The 18686-nt window shown below is 52.2% G+C and overlaps 7 protein-coding genes across 7 annotated transcripts; 4 read left to right on the top strand and 3 right to left on the bottom strand.

The window, feature by feature from the left end:
• Positions 1 to 24: 24 nt before the first annotated feature.
• BKA58DRAFT_350237 (chaperonin 10-like protein) lies at positions 25 to 1690 on the bottom strand (the record flags this gene model as incomplete). The annotated part of the gene is made up of 2 exons (XM_046168512.1): positions 1129 to 1690; positions 25 to 1075 (listed from the first exon to the last, which is right to left on the bottom strand). The coding sequence occupies exons 1-2, from the start codon at positions 1392 to 1394 to the stop codon at positions 25 to 27; spliced, it is 1317 nt and encodes a 438-aa protein (XP_046030715.1). The 5' UTR covers positions 1395 to 1690.
• Positions 1691 to 1853: 163 nt separating this feature from the next.
• BKA58DRAFT_463868 (dibenzothiophene desulfurization enzyme A) lies at positions 1854 to 4168 on the top strand. Its single transcript, XM_046174887.1, has 6 exons — positions 1854 to 1992; positions 2091 to 2436; positions 2485 to 2497; positions 2547 to 2606; positions 2660 to 3394; positions 3447 to 4168. Exons 1-6 carry the CDS (start codon positions 1878 to 1880, stop codon positions 3669 to 3671), a joined length of 1494 nt encoding a protein of 497 aa, XP_046030714.1. The 5' UTR covers positions 1854 to 1877; the 3' UTR covers positions 3672 to 4168.
• A 37-nt stretch (positions 4169 to 4205) lies between these two features.
• On the top strand, positions 4206 to 6213 carry BKA58DRAFT_425595 (uncharacterized protein; the record flags this gene model as incomplete). The annotated part of the gene is made up of 2 exons (XM_046172935.1): positions 4206 to 4526; positions 4574 to 6213. The coding sequence occupies 2 exons, from the start codon at positions 4206 to 4208 to the stop codon at positions 6128 to 6130; spliced, it is 1878 nt and encodes a 625-aa protein (XP_046030713.1). The 3' UTR covers positions 6131 to 6213.
• Positions 6214 to 6755: 542 nt separating this feature from the next.
• Positions 6756 to 8335, top strand: BKA58DRAFT_433600 (major facilitator superfamily domain-containing protein; the record flags this gene model as incomplete). The annotated part of the gene is made up of 4 exons (XM_046173203.1): positions 6756 to 6822; positions 6874 to 7102; positions 7155 to 7666; positions 7728 to 8335. 4 exons carry the CDS (start codon positions 6756 to 6758, stop codon positions 8333 to 8335), a joined length of 1416 nt encoding a protein of 471 aa, XP_046030712.1.
• On the bottom strand, positions 8221 to 10162 carry BKA58DRAFT_328041 (uncharacterized protein). Its single transcript, XM_046168116.1, has 5 exons — positions 9774 to 10162; positions 9575 to 9720; positions 9473 to 9517; positions 8903 to 9408; positions 8221 to 8841 (listed from the first exon to the last, which is right to left on the bottom strand). The coding sequence occupies exons 1-5, from the start codon at positions 9878 to 9880 to the stop codon at positions 8527 to 8529; spliced, it is 1119 nt and encodes a 372-aa protein (XP_046030711.1). The 5' UTR covers positions 9881 to 10162; the 3' UTR covers positions 8221 to 8526.
• Positions 10163 to 10603: 441 nt separating this feature from the next.
• BKA58DRAFT_8840 (NADH-cytochrome b5 reductase 3) lies at positions 10604 to 11794 on the top strand. Its single transcript, XM_046176109.1, has one exon. It carries the CDS (start codon positions 10819 to 10821, stop codon positions 11677 to 11679), a length of 861 nt encoding a protein of 286 aa, XP_046030710.1. The 5' UTR covers positions 10604 to 10818; the 3' UTR covers positions 11680 to 11794.
• Positions 11795 to 12130: 336 nt separating this feature from the next.
• BKA58DRAFT_446061 (uncharacterized protein) lies at positions 12131 to 13041 on the bottom strand (the record flags this gene model as incomplete). Its single annotated transcript, XM_046174174.1, has 1 exon — positions 12131 to 13041. A coding segment is annotated over one exon (510 nt), but the record flags the coding sequence as incomplete, so codon positions are not given.
• Between the last annotated feature and the right edge of the window lie 5645 nt (positions 13042 to 18686).

The raw sequence follows: 18686 nt of genomic DNA, 5'->3' as shown, positions 1-18686 counted from the left end.
TTTTCTCCCTCTCTCCTCCTTACTTTACTTCAAAACAGCAACCAGTCTCCCCCCACTGACTTCCCGCCGCCTCATCCGATCCAACCCCGCATTCACCCCTTCCAACCCCTCAACCGTACCCACAACATCCGGCGGAATCAACATCCCCTTGGCTAGCAGCCGTTCGCACCACTCACTGAGCGCCTCACCAACTTGCGGCACTTCGTGGTACAACTTGATAGGTACACTGTGCAGTACCATCTCTTTCGGCACGTTATCCTTCGACAGACCCGTCAAGCCTACAAGATGAGATCGTTGCGCCGTAGAAACGGGGGTATGCGGTGTTGACGGCGGAGTCGGCAGTTTAGCCCGTGACGCCGGTGGAGCAGCAGGATGAGCAAGAGCGCTCATCAAGCACCCCGCTGTTTCCCTACCCAGCGTGTCAAAGCCAAACCTTGGCCCTCTCTCCCCCGTATACGCCCGAACTACTTCCACCGCTCTCCCCGTGTCGTGCGCGTCAACGAGATAATCTGGTCGCGCTGCCTCTGAGGCTAGTAGTCTAGAACCGTGTTTTACCGCATCAACAACTGCTACGACTTTTATCCCAGCAAGCCGCGCTATCTGCATCGTAACGAAGGCGCAGACTGAGCCCGCGCCCCAGATAATGAGGTAGTCGCCTTTCTTGATACGTTCTTTGACGGCGATGCTGTGGAGGCATTCTTGGCGGATGTCACTAGGTATACCCTCTGGATCCATTTTCCTTACAATATCAAGAAGATTCGGCCCGTATTCAATGTCGGTGAAGTCGAGCCCGAGACATATTCCTAATGTGAGGGCGGCGGAGACAAAAGCTACGCCTAGAATACTGCCGGAATCAAGGGCGATGTTGGGAGGCAGGCGGATGGTGTTGAAAGTAGAAGCAATGCTGTAGTTTTGGTATGCGGCTTTACGCGGGTCACGGTAGTCGGTTGAGGGGACGAGGACGCGGTCGCCTTTTTTGATGCGAGACGAGGGTGTTGGTGGAGTGAGGAGTACTGTGCCGCTGTATTCTCGGCCAGAGATGTAGGGGAGGATTGGGATGCCGAAGTTGTAGTCGCTGGAGGGTTGTCAGTGGTGATGTCGTTGTGGTGTTGAGTGTCTGGTTCGTACGGTGCTTTCCAGTCGATTGGGTTGAGGCCTATCGCTTGCACTTTTACTAAGAGTTCGCTCTCGTGTTGGATGCTTGGGAGTGGATGGTCGTCGGAGACTTCGTATGGTTGACGTATCGCGTGGAGCTTCAATGCTGATTGTACCGTGGGAAGCGTCTCTTCTTCGCCCTTTTGCTGGACCTGTTCGATCGTTTTACGTCTTTTTGATATTGTCTCTTTTGAAGACGCTGCTGTGATACTGCGAGTTCGCTTGATCTGCAACATCATGAAGCTTGAAATTCAGGTTGCTCAGGGTGTGTGCCTTTTGCGTTGGTGGCAGATTGATTCTCCCTCAATGCAACTCCTCAACTGGCTTCTGATCACCAACTTTCGGGTTTCTGTTTGCGACCTCTCCGGGAATACGCCATTTAGATTACTCAAGTAGGTTAGATGCGATCTGCAAATATACAACAAGGTCTCCTTAGGTGCGCGAATAACTGTTGTCATTGTGGATTAAGATGGCACAATACGCGTAGTCGGCATACTATCGATTTACCGCCTCAATTTACCGTTGCGTAGCGTTGATAGAAGGGCCTACATCGGAGACAAATATATAGTGATACCTCGGAGTTGACGTGATGACGCATCCCGCAGATACCTAAGCGATTGCGTTTGAGAGCGCTCAAAGCACATCATCCGACCTCCAGAACCACAACACTTCTTCCGCACGATACCATTCGATACTTTGCGAATCAACGATTAAGTCCTACTATGGCGAAGCGAAACCGAGAAAATGGAGTTGAAAATTCGAAAAATGCAAGGCAAAAAACTGATGCGACGGCGAATGGCAAGAGGAAACTGATCATCAATGCCTTCGTTGAGATGTGTAAGTTCACGTGACAACCCCTCAGAAAACCAATTTATCGGAAGGAACAGCAAATCGATCGAGCGACTTGCGACTAGCTAACAATTGCCCTCCAATAGGTAGTGGCCATCAGTCGCCAGGCCTGTGGAGACACCCTGACGACCATTCACATGAGTTCAACAACATCGAGCACTGGGTAGAGCTTGCAAAGCTGCTTGAAAAGGCCAAAATTCATGGAATCTTTGTAGCTGATGTGCTCGGTGGATACGATGTCTACAATGGCAGTCTCGATGCTGCGAAGATATCAGGCGCGCAATGGCCGGTCAACGAGCCTTTGGCCATCGTAAGTGCCATGGCAGCAGTGACCAAGAGCATCGGATTCGGCGTGACTGTCTCGACAACCTACGAACAGCCGTACCACCTTGCTCGGAGATTATCGACTATTGATCATCTTTCGAAGGGAAGGTAAGAGATCTGTGATTCCTATGCTGCTCAGGGACTGACTTGACCTAGACTTGGTTGGAATGTGAGGGAATGTGCTTCTTCGATCGCTGCATGGATAATAACCTTTACAGATTGTGACCAGCTATCTTGACTCGGCTGCGCGTAACATGGGTATGAAAGAGCAACTGCCGGTTAGTATTTTGTGTATCTTGGCGTGGCTAGAGACTTTGTTGATATACTTCAGCATGACGAGCGCTATGCGCAGGCTGAGGAATATGTGAAGGTCATGTATAAACTGCTGGAATCTTCTTGGAGAGATGATGCAGTCGTACTGGACCGGAAGAGTGGCGTATACACGGTACCCGATCGGGTGCGCGAGATCAACCACGAGGGAAAGTACTTCAACGTGCCTGGCCCTCACATATGCCAGCCAAGCCCCCAACGTACGCCTCTCATCCTCCAGGCGGGTGCGTCGAAGGCAGGAAAAACTTTTGCAGCACAAAATGCAGAAGCCATATTTGTCTCCGCCCATGCGCCCGAGGTCTGCGCGAAGAACATCGCAGAAATTCGACACATTGCCTCTTCGCAGTTCGGTCGGGAAGGGAAGAACATCAAGTTTCTTGCCCTTGTAACACCCATCATCGGTCGAACCGAAGAAGAGGCCCAGGCTAAGCTTGCCAATTATCGCAAATATGCGTCCTTGGAAGGAGCGTTGTCGCTGTTCTGTGGTTGGACTGGTATTGATCTCGGAAAATATGGAGACGACGAGGAGCTGCGACACGTCGAGAGCAACGCTGTGCGGTCCACTGTCGAAGGTTACGCTCGCTTCTCTCCTGGGACCTCCAGATGGACAAAGCATACAGTCGCTGAGCACGTGAGCATCGGTGGAAACGGTCCTATTCTTGTTGGAACTCCATCCCAAGTTGCAGATGGGTTACAAGTCTGGATTGACGAGGCCGATGTTGACGGTTTCAACATGGTGAGTCGTCTCCCGATCCTTATCGCATTATTGACTCTGATACATAAGCTAGGCCTATGCTGTCTTTCCACAGTCGTTTGTAGATATGATTGAGCTATTACTTCCCGAGCTCAAGAAACGGGGTTTGTTCTGGGATGATTATGCTGTGCCTGGTGGTACCTATCGCGAGAATTTCTACGCGAAAAAGGGACAGAAAGGGCCCCTTGAAGAGCACGTGGCATCGACGTATCGGTGGAAGGCGGGAGTTGATGCAAAGGACCACGTCATTCCTGGATGAGAAGCAGATGCAATTAAGCAAGCTGAGATGTCATGTACTCGAACAAACTCAAAGGCTCGAAGATATTCGATACGTCCTGGGGTCTAGCGTGGGTGACCGAGATGCCATATTAGTATGCGTCAGCTTAGAGATATGCGTGGTAACGCGATCTTGCTCTGGGTCGCATCCTGCAATGCGGAACGATGCCGTCGATGTCTTCTTGGGCGTCGCGAATTTGTCCTAGTTGCTATCTCTCTCTAGAGCGCAAGGTCGCGTCAGTACAGGGGAGCAAGCACGACAATCACCGCGATTACTGCGAGCCGATTCCGTCAGCAAGCGGAGAAAAGACGTGATTGCACCTCTGCCCGACCGGCGGCTCTGCAGGCCGGGAACAGATAGCGCAACTAACAATGTCTTACTGCATCGGTACTTGAGGACAAAGTTGGTGATAGCGAGCAGCTTACCCCGGAGCTTTAAAGTCGTCATGGGTAGAGACATGCGTCCGATGAGAGGGTGTCATTCCAGGGACAGCGAGGAACACCCACCGCTTACATGATGACGCCAAGCCCAATCTTAGCAACCGCGGCCAATCTAACGGCATCGGGCCAAGAGTCAACACCATCGCGACGCGTAGCACAGCTCGCAGAACACCTCGCGTCAACTGAGGGCACCAAACAAGATGGATTCCACGCTGTCTTGCCTACTTCCTACCCCGTTTCGAAGTTGCGGTTGAGCCCAACGCATTACCTTGATAATGTACGACGGCTTCGCGTCGCTGTCATAGGTGCCGGTCTAGCTGGTATCAATGCAGGTATCCTTCTGCCGGCGAAAGTGCCTGGCATCGACTTGACCATCTTTGAGAAGAATCACGATGTTGTAAGTACATGCGGAAGTTACGGGAGAATTAAACTGACAACGTTCAGAGTGGCACGTGGCTTGAAAACGTGTATCCCGGAGTGCGATGCGACATTCCATCTCATGTGTATCAAGCGACATACTCGCCCAACACGCAATGGTCTGAGATTTTTGCGCGAGGCGCTGAGATCCGTGACTACTGGCAGGCGCAGGCTAAGAAGCACGACATTTACAAGTATGTCAGACTTCGGCACCGCGTCGACGAAGCGGAATGGGATGATACACAGTCCAAATGGCGGGTGATAGTGTGCAACCTCAAAGATGAGACCACATCGACGGAGACCTTCGATTTCGTCATCACCGCCATTGGCCGGTTCAACTCTTGGAAGCTACCTGATTATCCGGGCTTGAACGACTACCGAGGCCATCTAAGACACACGTCGAACTGGGACGTTTCATTCGATCCGACAGGCAAGAAAGTCGCTGTCATTGGGAATGGCGCAAGTGGTATTCAGGTCGTGCCAAACCTACAACCCATTGCAAAACACATCACTCACTTCGTTCGCAATCCAACATGGATCGCGACATCGTGGGCAGGCGATGAGCGGACCTTTGAGCCACAGCCATACTCGCAGGAGCAGCGCAAGGCTCTGGAAGATCCTGGTGTGTATCTGGCCTTCAGGAAAGATCTCGAAGATAGATACTGGAGACGATTCCGTGCCATGATCCGTGGGTCGACCGAGAATCAAGGCATGCGAGAGCAGTTCATCGATGTCATGAAGAAGCGGGTAGCCCAAAAGCCCGAACTGCTCGATGGATTGATACCAGACTTCGCCCCGCATTGCAGACGACTCACACCAGGTCCTGGCTACTTGGAGTCTCTCACCGAAGCGAACGTGGAGCTTGTCAAGTCGCCTATCAAGCGTTTCACGCCTCTGGGCATTGAAACGACCGATGGCAGAGCCTTCGAGTTTGATGCGATATTTTGCGCGACTGGTGCCAACACTGATCTCGTTCCACCGTTCTCGATCAAGGCGCGTGGAGAAGACCTTCACGAAGCATGGAAGCCTGGAGGTAAATGGGGCTTTCCGTACACATATTTAGGGCTGGCTACACCTGGTTTCCCCAACCTATTCTTCCTGGCCGGACCGCATGCTACGGGCCCTTCAGGTACAGTGCCGCATGGTGTAGAGACATCACTCACATACTTCGCCAAAGTACTTCGCAAAGTTTCTTCACAAGGACTCAAGTCCCTAACACCATCGAAAGAGGCAACAGATGACTTTGTCGACTACTGTGACGCTTTCTTCCCAACTACAGTCTTGACCGACAAGTGTTCGTCATGGAACAATGGTGGAATTCCTGGACAGCGTATTCATGGCTTATGGCCCGGTTCAGCTGCACACTTCACCATAGCTAGACGGGAGCCACGTTGGGAGGATTGGGAGTACGAACGCGAAAACAAGGGTAATCGCTTCGCTTATTTTGGGAATGGGTACACTGAAGCAGAGCTCGACGATTCGATTGATCTGACTCCATATCTCAAGGCGCCTGGTCAAGAAGTAGATTTGAGAGATCTTCATGAACGATGGTGGGATGTACCGGGTGCAGAGAGGAAGTCATAGATACTTGTACCGAGTTATCTGAATAGTTGAGTGCGTACTCGCTGGCCTCCAGACAATCTACTTGCAAAATGGCTCATGCCGATGGTTTCTGGTTCTTCGCTACAAGTTGCACTGTTTTCGAATATCGCACATCTGGCACTGTGATTCACAATCTTTGATGAAGATTGCGCGATTACGCTACTGTTCTTACTGCGGTCCCGTCAGTGCTCACTAGGCCTTATCTCGTACCCACGCCGACCGTTGAGGATGACTGCCCCATATCGCATCGTCAAGTACCTTGCAGATGGCGTGCTATTCCATTATCATGCCGTGTCCGAGGTACCACCGTGACAGCATACCATCATGCCTCTCGTTGCGTCTGGAGCTTTCCCGACGAATCTGGGACGATGTTTTGGGGATACCGGAGACGCGGCTCACCAACCGCACAGGCTTCGTATCAAGTGGATTTCGGTACCTTCGTGGGCCGAGTATGCAGCTGTATGGCGAGTTGTACTAACGCAGTGTGGTATGAATCATTGTCGCGACGTGCAGTCGCTATATCTATCAAACGATTCAAAGACGCCGAGTATGACGGGAATCAAAACTCCTTACTATTCGGTTTTGCCTTTTTGCAAGAGTGTTGACTATGGCCTCATCAGACACCTCCGTCGAATATGGCAGCGACGAAGGAGTTGAGAAGCGAGACTATCCAGGTGACCATCAAAAAATCCAATATCCAAACACAATAGACTCACACATAGCAGTCAAATGGTACCGCTCAACGTTTTTCAACATGACCATCTTGGGACTCTGTAACTTCAGCGCACCAGGTATCTGGGGCGCAATGAACAGTCTCGGTGCCGGCGGAGCCCAATCACCACACCTCGTCAACGCAGGCAACGCGCTCACATTCTGTCTCATGGTGGTGAGCTGCTACTTCAGCAGCGTAATCGTGCACTATGTCGGCATCAAAGGAGCACTGATCTTTGGAACGTAAGCATGAACATCGCGTATGGGCGCATAACACCACTAACGCAAACAACAGCATTGGCTACGCCCCATACGCAGCAGCACTATACACGAACAACCGCTTCGGAACCGAGTGGTTCATTTACCTCGGCTCCTCACTTTGCGGCATCTCTGCAGGAGTCTTCTGGATGGCCGAAGCCGCGATCGCGATCGCATACCCTGAACCCTGGAACAAAGGAAAGGCACTGGGGTATTGGCTCACATACCGGCTTGCCGGACAGATCCTTGGGGGAGCTATCAATCTTGGTCTCAACGCGGATCGCGATCAAGCTGGCAAAGTCACGTACACCGTATATCTGATCTTCATCGCTTTGCAATGTGTTGGACCTGTGGTAGGATTGTTCTTGAATAGTCCGGGTAAAGTCCAGAGGAAGGACGGGAAGAAAGTCAAGTTGGCTATTCTAGAGAATCCATGGGTCGAGATCAAAGAAATCACGAGGCTGTTCTTCACCAAGCGCTTCTTACTCATCCTTCTATGGATCGGCCAGGCTGTCTTCGCTGAAGCAGTGTTCTTCACTTACCTCGCTCGTAAGTCATACCACCTACCTTTAGAACACATGAAGAGCGCCCAGTATTGACTGAGAAATAGTATGGTTCTCCGTGCGTGCCCGCGCTCTCGGATCGTTCCTCTCCGGCATCATCGCAGTAACCTGCGGAAACCTACTTGGTCAATATCTCGACCGCACCAAGATCCCTCTGCGTACCCGCGCACGCAGTACCTTCTGGGTCATCGTCGTTCTACAAGGCGCCTGGTGGCTCTGGGCTACAATACTCGTCACTGAGTTCCGAGATTCGAAACCGACATACGATTGGACGTCGCCTGGCTTTGGGCGCGCTTTTGCCGTCTTCATCTTTCTGACTGCTGGCTTCCAACTCAACTACCTGTTCCTATACTTCATTATTGGTAGGCTAGCGGTAGACGAGCCTGAGGTCATTCGCTATGCTGCGTTGTTGAGGGGGAGCGAGAGTGCTTGGCAGGCTGTTAGCTACGGTATTACGAGTCTGACTGTATTCGCTGAAGTTGGAGCTGTCTACTGGAATTTTGCGTTGTGGGGCGTAGCGATCTGGCCGGCATGGTTGGTCTTAAGAGAGTTTGGGGTTGGAGAGAAGGCAGGCCACGCTCAGCATGTCGATGGTGGCTCAGTTGACTACGAACAACAGGAGGTGGAAGGGATACAAAAAGGAGTATCAGATTGATAATCATATTGCGCAGTGAGTAGATACGTGGCGCTTGTTCTATACAAAGAAGCTCGATGGGTTGCGATGATGAAAAACGGCAAGGCCGAACTGGCACATTGAGTATGGAGAATATAGCCAATCCTTCAATATGAGAGGGATGAATGAGAATAACATGTACAGAAAGTTGCTAGCTGTTCAGTTACAAGAGCTTAGAACTCCCGCCCAGCTACCGACGGTGAGTCCTCATATTTGTAGCACAGCACGCCCTCACCTTCTTGGTTCAACGTATCCAGGACCGCACGAACGGCAACATCTTCGGCCATGAACCCCATCCACACCGGTGTATCTAGTGTAGTCTGCTCGACAGCGTCAGCAGGAGGTCCAAAGCCCTCTATCGTCCTTGGGCCGTCGATGTCAGTCAGACGGGCGGGATCGCGGCTCTGCCAGAGTGTCCACATGTAGTCGAGCTGGCAATGATGAAGCCAGAAGAGTGGATCATTGGGGGAGGAGTAGATGTCGCTGATCTGGATAGGGTGTTAGTATGGAAGGACATAGAAAGGATCGCAATAGAAGAAGGTTGCGTACATCACCACCAATAGCCATGTGTCCTAGACCATGCGGCGACTGGAATGCGCTTGTACGGATCTTGTCCTCATCTTTGACGAAACTTAATCCATCGATGAAGGCCTGGAGCTGGTAATGGTTCTTTGCTTCCATGGTCGCCGGGTAGATGTCTTCCCAGCCGGTACTTCCGTTAAACAGATCAAAGTCAACAGCACGCGTCAAGCAGCGCGGGTTTGACGCCAGCGATTCGACAGGCCCAATGTTCAAAGATGTATTTCCAGCGAATAGGCCGTCCTTTATGCAACCATTTGTGTCGGAACCGTTGCCACCAAAAGCCTTCAGCACAGGTGAGGTGTAAATGGAGCCATTGGCGTTGGTGGACGGGTTGTCGAGAGTCCAGTCCCAGTAGGGTTGTGCACCAGTGTAGTTGCATTCGGAGCGAAGCACAGATTCGAAGACCCATATGGCGTAGCGGTGCCAAGGTAGGAAGACACCAACCGTGTGAATACCGTAGATTGTGATGTTGCCTAGAGAAAGGCCAGTCAGTATGGAAGTTGTTTGGGTGAGTAATGTCTCACGAAGGGTATTTACCAGCAGATTCAGGATCATTGGCGAGTGAGGGAACATCTTGACCGCCTGTCGCATTTTTTTTTTAGCTGAAGTGTATGCTTGTGGATAATGCTTAGTACCAACCTCGCGTAGCGTTGATGTGTAAGGCGACAAAGTCGTCAAATCTGGTCTTCAGAGTGCCGAATACCTCGGTCCCCTTGGAAGGTGCCCTCTTCAGACATTGAACGGCATCAATATAGGCGTTCTGTTCAGAAGCGTTCAGCGTGCGCCTAGAAGGTCAGGAGAGACGACAGACAGGGAGTTCTTACTCAGAAACACGTACCACTCTTTCCTGACGCGCGGATTGGAGCAGCTACCTGCAGTCTCATTAACAGGAAGTGCGCTACATAGCGAAGCAATCGTTAACGAAAGTAGGGCTGATAGATGCATGATGATGAAATTCAAGAAACGAGTGTGGCGTGGATCCAATAGCTACTGCAGAACGAAACGGTACCTATATAGGGAATCCACGATATGTGTATGTAGCCGAAATATGGCAGAAATCAGACCTCTTTGGATACAGTGAAACAATGCTGAACGGGTCTGCCTTGCAGATCTTATGTCACGTTAGTTCACGAGTCGTGCTTCTGTCGCGGTACCTTCAACGTTGTTGCACCGAGTCTGTGGAGCGGAAGACACAGAGCCATTGAGGATTCGCTGATCAGCATTAGCGTCGGCGTTGCTTGGTCTTGGTGATCTATTTTGACATGTAGCATGTTGGTAGCTCAATGTCGGATGCGGATGCTAGTCGTTCAGCGCATCCGACATCGAGCTACCATCCATGTCTCTCGCGTGGTATACCTAGCAGTTGGTACGCTCAAACGCGTCGTCTTTGGATGTAATGTTACCACTTTGGGCTGGTCTGATCAGGATTAATATAAGCGTATCGGAGGTTTTCTTAGACTTTAGTGGCCTCCAGCGCCACGCACTATAGCTGTGCCTGGAGACAATAGTTTAGGGGTGAAGTTCAGTAATCACGTGCCAAGGCGCCCAAGCTCGCATCAACTGGGCAATGCGAACCAGGATTATGATATAGAAATCTGGGGCTGTGCAAACAGTGCAAATATTGTCGTGAGTTGGTCCATTGATGTAGGCTTCTGGTAGAGTGCAGAAATTCTGGGTGCGATTCCCCAATGCGCGCATGCGATGCGATGATGCGCCTGAACCCTGCCAAGTCTCGTCTCAGCAGCCAATCGGGGGGATAGGTCGTCGGGGAATTGTCACGGCGACCCTGTCAGTTCTCCTTCTCCCCACCTCTTCACTTTCCTTATCCTCTCCTCCCGCTTCCTACCTTACTTAATTGCTCCTTCCTCCCTCGTAGGCCGACAATGCCATCACTCATGGAGCTTCTACCTATCGCGGTAGCTTTTGCTGCTGTCATAGGAGGTTTCCTCTGGTACAGCAGCAGCAGCAGCAGCGGTGGAAGCCGCAAGGTGCTGAAGCCGACGGAATTCCAGGACTTCAAGCTCTCGGAGAAGACAGTCCTCTCGCATAATACCGCCATCTACCGCTTCGATCTCCCGCGTTCTACCGATACTCTTGGCCTTCCCATCGGCCAGCACATCTCCCTCGCCGCTACCATCGCCGGCCAGCCCAAAGAAGTCGTCCGCTCGTACACGCCGATCACATCCGACGAAGACAAGGGCCATGTTGACCTGCTCATCAAGTCATACCCCACCGGCAACATCTCCAAGCATGTCGCGAGCTTGAAGATTGGAGACACAATCAAGGTCAAAGGCCCCAAGGGAGCTATGGTCTACACACCCAACATGGTTAGGCATTTCGGTATGATTGCCGGTGGCACTGGTATTACGCCCATGCTCCAGATCGCAAAGGCTATCATGCGTGGACGCTCTACTGGTGACAAGACCGCCGTCGACCTCATTTTCGCCAACGTCAACCCCGAGGATATCTTGCTCAAGGACGACTTGGACGCGCTAGCGGCTAAGGACCCCAAGTTCAATGTCCACTACGTTCTGAACAACCCACCCGAGAACTGGACCGGCGGCACTGGTTTCGTTACTGCCGATATGATCAAGGAGAAGCTTCCCGCGCCAGCGAGCGATGTTAAGATCCTCATTTGTGGACCACCGCCCATGGTTGCGGCCATGAAGAAGGCAACCGAGAGCCTGGGCTACGCCAAGGCAAGGCCAGTCAGCAAGCTTGAGGACCAAGTCTTCTGCTTCTAGATGCTGGAGATGTTGGCTTGCCAGATATATAACTCAGATATCCACATCCTCCACTAATTGATACCATTGTGGGGATATCCCACTTTTGTCAGTTGATCTTCTTTCTAGCACCCGTACCGGATGATGCAACATACCATAATACCCAGTGACACGACTCAAACACCTTGTGCATGTATGCTGTTGCTCTGAGACTTGTTCATATTACACCAAGCCACTCTGACTAGCTTCTAATGGAAGCCTACTATGGCAAAGTAGCAGAAAGACGATTGCAAAATAATTACATGTATGTAAACTCTCAAAGCTCGGTATCTCGACGTTCAAAAGATATCGTGATACCAACGCGTAACGCCTTGCCAAAAACAGCAAAAAACAACAAAACCATACAGATGCCAACCGGACCCAGGGTATTCAGAGCTCGTAGCGCAGCGTAACACAACAGTCCAGCAGCCGCCTAAATAAACGCCCTCGACCTGATTACAACACGAACCGTCCTCTTCCTCTTGATAGTACCCGTAGCGGCGACACCGCCAACAGCACTGTCGCCATCATCGCCGGGTTTAGCCTCGTCCTCATCATCCGTGATCTCTACATCCATTTGATCACCCTCAAGTGGGGAACCACTTGGTGTATCATTCCCCAGAACCTTTGCCAGGGTATTATACTCCTTTTCATCCAACTCCACCATTTGCGTGACAGCCGGAGCAACAGCAGCGGCGCGCCGCCACTGATAGTTCCTGACTGCGTCATCAACAACTCTCGTTGCAAAGCCCTCTTCTTCTTCCAACGGCGGGCTCAGCTTCATGATAGGATACCGGGATCTCCATGCTCCCCTCCCCTCAGAGATCCCATCTACTACAAAAAACCCTTCTGACCGCTGACACGACGGAGACCGGAGCGAAGACTGCCGCCGTACTTTCCTTTGTCGGCTGCAGAGACTTCACCCATTTCACCCATTAGGAGGCCGATGGAGCTGCCTCGTCGTGAGCGCGTGTCGCCAGCCTCACTTGCTGGCGCTCCGGGGACGCCGAGGACGCTACGGCGCTCAACGCGGAGGTTCTTCCAGCCTTCAAGTTCGCGTTCGAGACGCAGTGTTTTTTCTCGTTCCTCGCGAAGTTCGCGCTCGGCGCGCTTAGCGGCGAGTTGGTTGGTTGAGTCGGAGGATTGGAGATCGTCGATGGTGGCGAGCAGGCTGGAGATCTTGTCGCGGGACTTGTTGAGGTCATCCATGACGGAGGCGTTTTGCTTGTCGCGGCGCTCGATCTGAGTTTGTAGGTCCTTCACCGTACGGTCCACGTTGCGGACGCTACGAGATTCGGAGAGACGAGTGGATTCACTGTCTTCGAGGGCCTTTTCGAGCTGGTGGAAAAGTTAGCATCGATCGACAATGTAGATCAGTCTAAACGGGATTTAGCATACCTCTTGAATGCGTCCATGGAGGAAGCGGACGTCCTTGCCAGCCGAGCCGCTGTAGCCCTTCGTCTCGAGATCGACCAGGCGAAGTTGTAGGTCCTTCAGACCCTTTTCGACAGCTGCCTTGTCCTTGTGAAGCTTCACGTTGGCCTCCCGTTCAGCTACGATGTCCTTTTGCAGCTCTTGAGCAAGGGCCTCTGCGCGACGCATCTTGCCAACTGCAGCAGCAGTGATGTCCTCTTGTTGTGCCAAGCCGGACTTGAGCTCCAACAAGTCACGGTCGTAAGCAGCTGCGTTACGCATAGCTGGAGACTCTGAGCGAGAGAGTTCATCAAGGGTATCTGCGGCCTCCTGAAGACGCGATTCCAGACGCTTCTTCTCCTCAATGGCGGAATCGCGCTCGGCTGCAAGGTCATCGACGTTGGTACGCAGATTCCGGACCTGTGATAGCAGGCTGACGATCTTGGATTGCGCTTCGTTGTGCGCATTGGCGGCCTCGTCGCGCGAGTTGGAGATGGTTTGTAGAGTCATCTCAAGACGGCTCTTCTCCTTTGCCCAGGTCGATGAGTTGAGCAATTCGTCGTCCCACTTGTTTCTCAACTCCTCAATCTCTTCCCGTAGTCGGCCATTCTCTTCGCGAACGTGAATTACGTTCTCGCGCTCTTGGTCGATTTCCTGGGTAAGGGATGCCAGCTCGGACTGGTACTTCTTGCGTGTCTGCTCTAGCGAGGTTTCGCTATCTTCGACATCATGAGCGTGCTGACTTCTGTAGTCTTCGAGCTCATTCTGTAGTCGTTTCTTGGCTTGCAGGGCTGTCTGGAGGTCGGTCGAGAGATCTTCAACACGTTCGTCGTACCGTTGCACCGTTCGCTGCAAGTCCTCGACCATGCCGTCCATCTCCTTCCGCTCAGCCATGATCGTTGCGCAAGTTTCCTCAGCTTCCCGAGCTTGAGTCTTGGCGAATTGCTCAGCACGAGATGCTCTCAGCACGGCAATTTCCGCTTGTTCCAACTTGCTGAAGTATTCGTCGGCCCTGCTCTTGTACAGGTTCAAGCTTGACTGTACATCGACCAATGTCGATGTCTCGTTGTCCAGTCGGATCTGGAGATCAGCAAATTCTTGGAGGAGCTGGTTGTGGTTGGCGTGCTCTTGCTCTCGCTCGTTAGTGAGATCTTCGAGCTCAGCTTGCATCTCGCGGAGCTCAGACTCTAACGAAAGCTTGACCTGCTTGATGTCGTCAAAGGCCGTCTTGGCGTCGGCGAGTTCATTGATGGCGGTGTTGTGAGCCTGTACAATCGATTTACGCGATTGCTCTTGGGATGTCAAGAGATCGAACAGCTGCTCATGAGACTTCGTCTGGACTTCCTGGTAGGAGAGTTGGCCGGAACGAAGGCTATGCTCAAGGGCAGAAACCTTGGTAGCAGAGTCGTCAAGCATATCATGCAGACGGTAGTTCTCACGCTCCAATTTCTGCACCCTTCGAACAGAGGGGCTATCATCCTGCCATCCGTTGCGCTCAGGCGAGCGTCCAAGCTGTTCTTGAAGGTGTTTGTTCTGCATTTCTGACATCTGCAACTGGTTCTGCACCATCTCAAGCTCGGCAGCCATGTCCATGCGGTTGTTGAACGCGACGGTGTCAACAGTCCGATCAGAACGTGCGGAGTCGTGCGTGGCATTGCTCATGTGTCGCTGGTTGGTAGGGGTATTCGTGATGGAGAATGGCCGCTTGTTCTCGCTGTCTTTGCGGTTGTGTGTAGGTGTTTGACGAGCATTGGCTTGGTTGACTTGGCTGCTGTTCATCTCTTCTAGCAGAGCACGCTTCGAGTTGGCATGGCGTGCATCCATGTCATGAAGCTCGCCCTCATGCCTTTCTCGGAGCTCGTCAAGCTGAGCCTCAGCACGCGAGTATCGCTCTGATGCTACGCGCAAAGCTTGGTTCGCAGCCTCCAGGCGCTCGGCAATGTCCACCGTTCTAACAATGTCAGGCTTCGCAGCATCGTAAGTGATTGCAACATCGGCCGAGTCTGGATCAAAGACCTTGCGAAGAAGCATAAGCTGTCGATGGCATTCCTCCAATTCCTGATTGGTATTGTCAAGCGATGTTTGAACCGCCTTTGTGTTGGCTTGAGCTTGTGTACGTAGCTGGCGTTCAGTCTCGAGCTTGCGGTTGACATCTGCGAGTTGTAGGTTGATGGTAGAGGAGGCCTGCTCTGCGTTGCGGCTTGTTTTGTGCTCTCTTGCAAGCTCGTGGTTGAGGTCCTCAAGGCTGAGCGACAACTTCTCTTTCTGCTTCTCCAAAGACGCGATCGTGAGCTGTGCGTCTTCGAGCTGACGGTAAAGGCGCTTGTTGTCTTCCTCAGCCTTGGACTTCTCGTGAGTCAACTGGGTGATCTTCACACGTTGAGTGTCACCAGCTCGCGAGTTCGATCGCGCAATGTCCAAGTTCTTCTGTTGAAGTTTGTTGAGGAGTGCACGATTGTCGTTCTCTGATGCTGTAAGTCTCCCCTTGATGGTGACTATCTCGCGTTCGAGACGCTCCTTTTGCTGGTCATTGCGCTCCTTGAACGAGTCTGAGTCGGCGAGCATCTGCGTCAAGTTGTGAACCTGTTCGGCCAAATCATCACGCTCTGCCTCGAGTTGGTCAAGCTGTTGATCCTTTTCTTCCAGCTCGCGTTGCTGGATGGCCTGTCGTTCGGAAGCTAGCCTTGACTGGGCACGTTCGGCTTCAGCATCGGCATCCAACTTCTGCTCCTCCAGCTTGAGGTATTTCTCGCGAAGGCTGCGGAGTTCGTTCTGGTACTCTTTCCGTTCCTTTTCGTGTGCTGTGCGAGTTTCCGTAGCTCGTCGAAGAACATCCTGCTGAGCGTACATCTCCTTCTCAATGGTGATCTTGGACTCGTTCAACGCATCGTAGTCGCGCTTGAGCGTGTCGTATTTGTGCTCTCCAAGCATCTCAACATCGTCGCGCGATTGTCTTTCCCGACTGAGCTCCTTTTGGACGGCAAAGAGCTCAGCCTTGAGGGCTTCCGTCTGCTCTTCCAACAGCTTCCGGCTTTCGCTGTACTCAGCATCCTCGGACATTTTCTCCTCGAGTAGACGTTTGGCATCTGCGGCTTCACGTTCGAGCTGTTGCTTTTGGGAGCGTACAGCATCCAGCTCCGCTTTTGCGTCACGGAGGCGGCTTTGAAGATCGTCGTGCTTGGAAGCCAAGGTTCGCTTTTCATCGTCGAACAGCCGGCGGTCGTTTTCGTAGTTCTTGAGGTCGGTCTTCAGGATTGCGAGCTCGCTCTCCTTACGTCTGATGAGATCTTCGTAACTAGTCGATGTCGACGATAGATCCGCAATTTGGTTACGGATCTGCCGATTTTCATCGAGGAGTTCTTTGATCTGGGTCTTGCCAGCCTGTACCTCCTTCTGTGAAGCTGCCAACTTGATGTCGAGGTCCTGGTCTGTCTTGAGAAGTTTATGTTCGAGGTCCTCAAGCTTTCGTTCCTTCAATGACAGGTGGCTCTTGAGCATCTTGATCTCCTGGTTCATTGTCTCCTCGGCCTGACTTCTTTGAGACTGTTTGACCTCAAGCTCTTTGAGCTGCTGATCCAGGCGCGCGTTCTGCTCCTCTAGCTCCTGTGTTTCGCCCTCGAGTTTGCTGATAATCTGCCCAGCTTGTTCCAGCTCCTTGCGCAGATGTTCGACTTCTTCCTCAGTCCTCCTCTTCGCTTCCATGAGATCGTCAAGCTGGTCCTCGAGTTGATCCTGATCTTCGATAGCGCCAGCGAGCTTCTCGGAAAGCTCAGTCTCGCGGAGCTGAAGACGCTTGAAGATCTCTTCCTTGTCCAAGGCAAGCGCACGTTCGCTCTCAAGCGTCTTCTGGATGCGTTGGATATCCATTTCTGCGCGCCTTCGCTCGTCCTCGACCCGTTGTCTTTCGGCAGCTTCTTGTTGCATCTTTTCCTCAAGCTGGTGGATCATCTCGTCGCGCTTCTTGACCTCTGCTGCTTGACGTGTCGCACCAAGCATAGGTCTCATCCGTGCGAAGAGCCTCCACCATGGGTTCGACTGCATATCAAGGTAGACCTGGAAGTTGCGCTGAATGATCCGAGTGGCCTCAGCTCGATAGAGACGTTTGTGGGCTAGGCGGCGTTGCACGAATCCACGAGCTGCGGACTGGAAACGAATCATAATATCGCGAATGAGCGCATCGCGTTGATCTTCGAGTTCGGCAAGGACACCAGCCCTGAAGAAGACCTTTGTGATTCCGACACGGTACAACGACCTATCAAGGTTGATCTTTTCGAGAATCATGTTGGCCGCGACCTGCCCTTCGAGATAGCCCCTGGGGAGATCTCTGCAGAGCACCTCGTATCTCTGGCGGAATTCCACGAAAGGAAGTCGGTTGGGGAAACCAGTACGTGCGATACGTATACCTTCCAGAACACCATTGCAACGCAATTGGTCAAGGACAAGAGGTGCGCTGAATTGCTTTGGTCGTTTTTTGTGATTTGGAAGGATACATCGGACGAAATGGGGGTGTGTGGAGTGGAGCTGAGTCATGAGTGTCGACAGTTGCTCTTTGTGGCGTTGAGCGACGGTACGGAAGAGACCCTTCTTGACACGACTGCGAGCTCCGCCCATGCCATCGTCCGCATCAGCACAGTCAACGAAGAGATTAGCGATTTGCTTGTCAGCGGAACCAGCCAAAAGTCGGGTGACGTTGTCGTTCAGCGGGTCTTTGTTCTTCTCCAACCAGTTCTCCGTCGAATACTCTACTTCGGCAGCGTAGTGGGTGAGGACGAAGCCTTGAGTAAGGAGCGATCGCTTGTACTTGGTGCTCTTGCGGTCCCATAGTGAATGCAGCTTCTCTGTGAAGCTCTTGTCGGTGGCTTTGGGCATAACACTGTCCTCATCCAGGCAGGAGAAGATACCAATGGGGTTTGGTAGCTCGATCAGGTCGATTGTCGGCTGGAGATCGCGGCCAAAGTCGATGAACTTCCATTCTATCTGTTCGCGTGCGTATTCTTCTTGTTCTAGAACGAACATGTGGTGGTTGAAGAATTGTTGTAGCTTCTCATTAGTGTAGTTTATACAGAGTTGTTCGAAACTGTTCTCATCGAAGATTTCAAAACCGGCAATATCCAGCACGCCGATGAAATGTGAATCGTCTCCACCACCGCCCGTCTGGTCGAGTTGCCGATTGATACGGTCGACAAGGTCACCGAAGCCACGCTCATAGATACCCTTTGCGAGGGCATCGATGGAAAGATTGACTTGTTCGGGTGTCTGGACCTTCTCAACCCACTCTCTGCCGGCCTTGACACGAGGATGTAAAAGGGCCTTGATGAAGTCATCGGCGGAAATGCCGAGTAGTTGGGCGACTATCTGGGCTTGCTGCTCAGCTGCAAGATTCAGTGTGGCTTGGTCTGCCCGCCGACTCTCCTTGACGGCCCGGATGTTGCCGAGGTGCAGGACTGCAGCGACCGTCTTCAAGATGGCCGACTGCTCTTTGTCGGTAAAGCCCATGACATGGAAAGCTTCAATCAAGCCATTCCACTCATCTCGGTCATCCACACCGGAAATTACGTCGTTGCCATGCCTGGTGT

Source organism: Alternaria rosae (genome assembly GCF_020736505.1).
Source record: "Alternaria rosae strain MPI-PUGE-AT-0040 chromosome Unknown BKA58scaffold_1, whole genome shotgun sequence".
In the NCBI taxonomy this organism is placed as follows: domain Eukaryota; kingdom Fungi; phylum Ascomycota; class Dothideomycetes; order Pleosporales; family Pleosporaceae; genus Alternaria; species Alternaria rosae.
The sequence above is the reverse complement of the archived record's forward strand: the minus strand, read 5'-3'. Positions and strand labels throughout refer to the sequence as shown.

What these genes read in the sequence shown, in the direction of transcription:
- BKA58DRAFT_463868 (XM_046174887.1), top strand. Translation starts at nt 1,878, where the DNA reads ATGGCGAAGCGAAACCGAGAAAATGGAGTTGAAAATTCGAAAAATGCA. An exon ending in GTATGAAAGAGCAACTGCCG is followed by an intron (nt 2,607 to 2,659) that starts GTTAGTATTTTG and finishes GATATACTTCAG; the next exon opens with CATGACGAGCGCTATGCGCA. An exon ending in ATGTTGACGGTTTCAACATG is followed by an intron (nt 3,395 to 3,446) that starts GTGAGTCGTCTC and finishes TACATAAGCTAG; the next exon opens with GCCTATGCTGTCTTTCCACA.
- BKA58DRAFT_328041 (XM_046168116.1), bottom strand. Translation starts at nt 9,880, where the DNA reads ATGCATCTATCAGCCCTACTTTCGTTAACGATTGCTTCGCTATGTAGC. An exon ending in CCGCGCGTCAGGAAAGAGTG is followed by an intron (nt 9,721 to 9,773) that starts GTACGTGTTTCT and finishes CTGACCTTCTAG; the next exon opens with GCGCACGCTGAACGCTTCTG. An exon ending in ACACATCAACGCTACGCGAG is followed by an intron (nt 9,518 to 9,574) that starts GTTGGTACTAAG and finishes AAAATGCGACAG; the next exon opens with GCGGTCAAGATGTTCCCTCA.
- BKA58DRAFT_8840 (XM_046176109.1), top strand. Translation starts at nt 10,819, where the DNA reads ATGCCATCACTCATGGAGCTTCTACCTATCGCGGTAGCTTTTGCTGCT.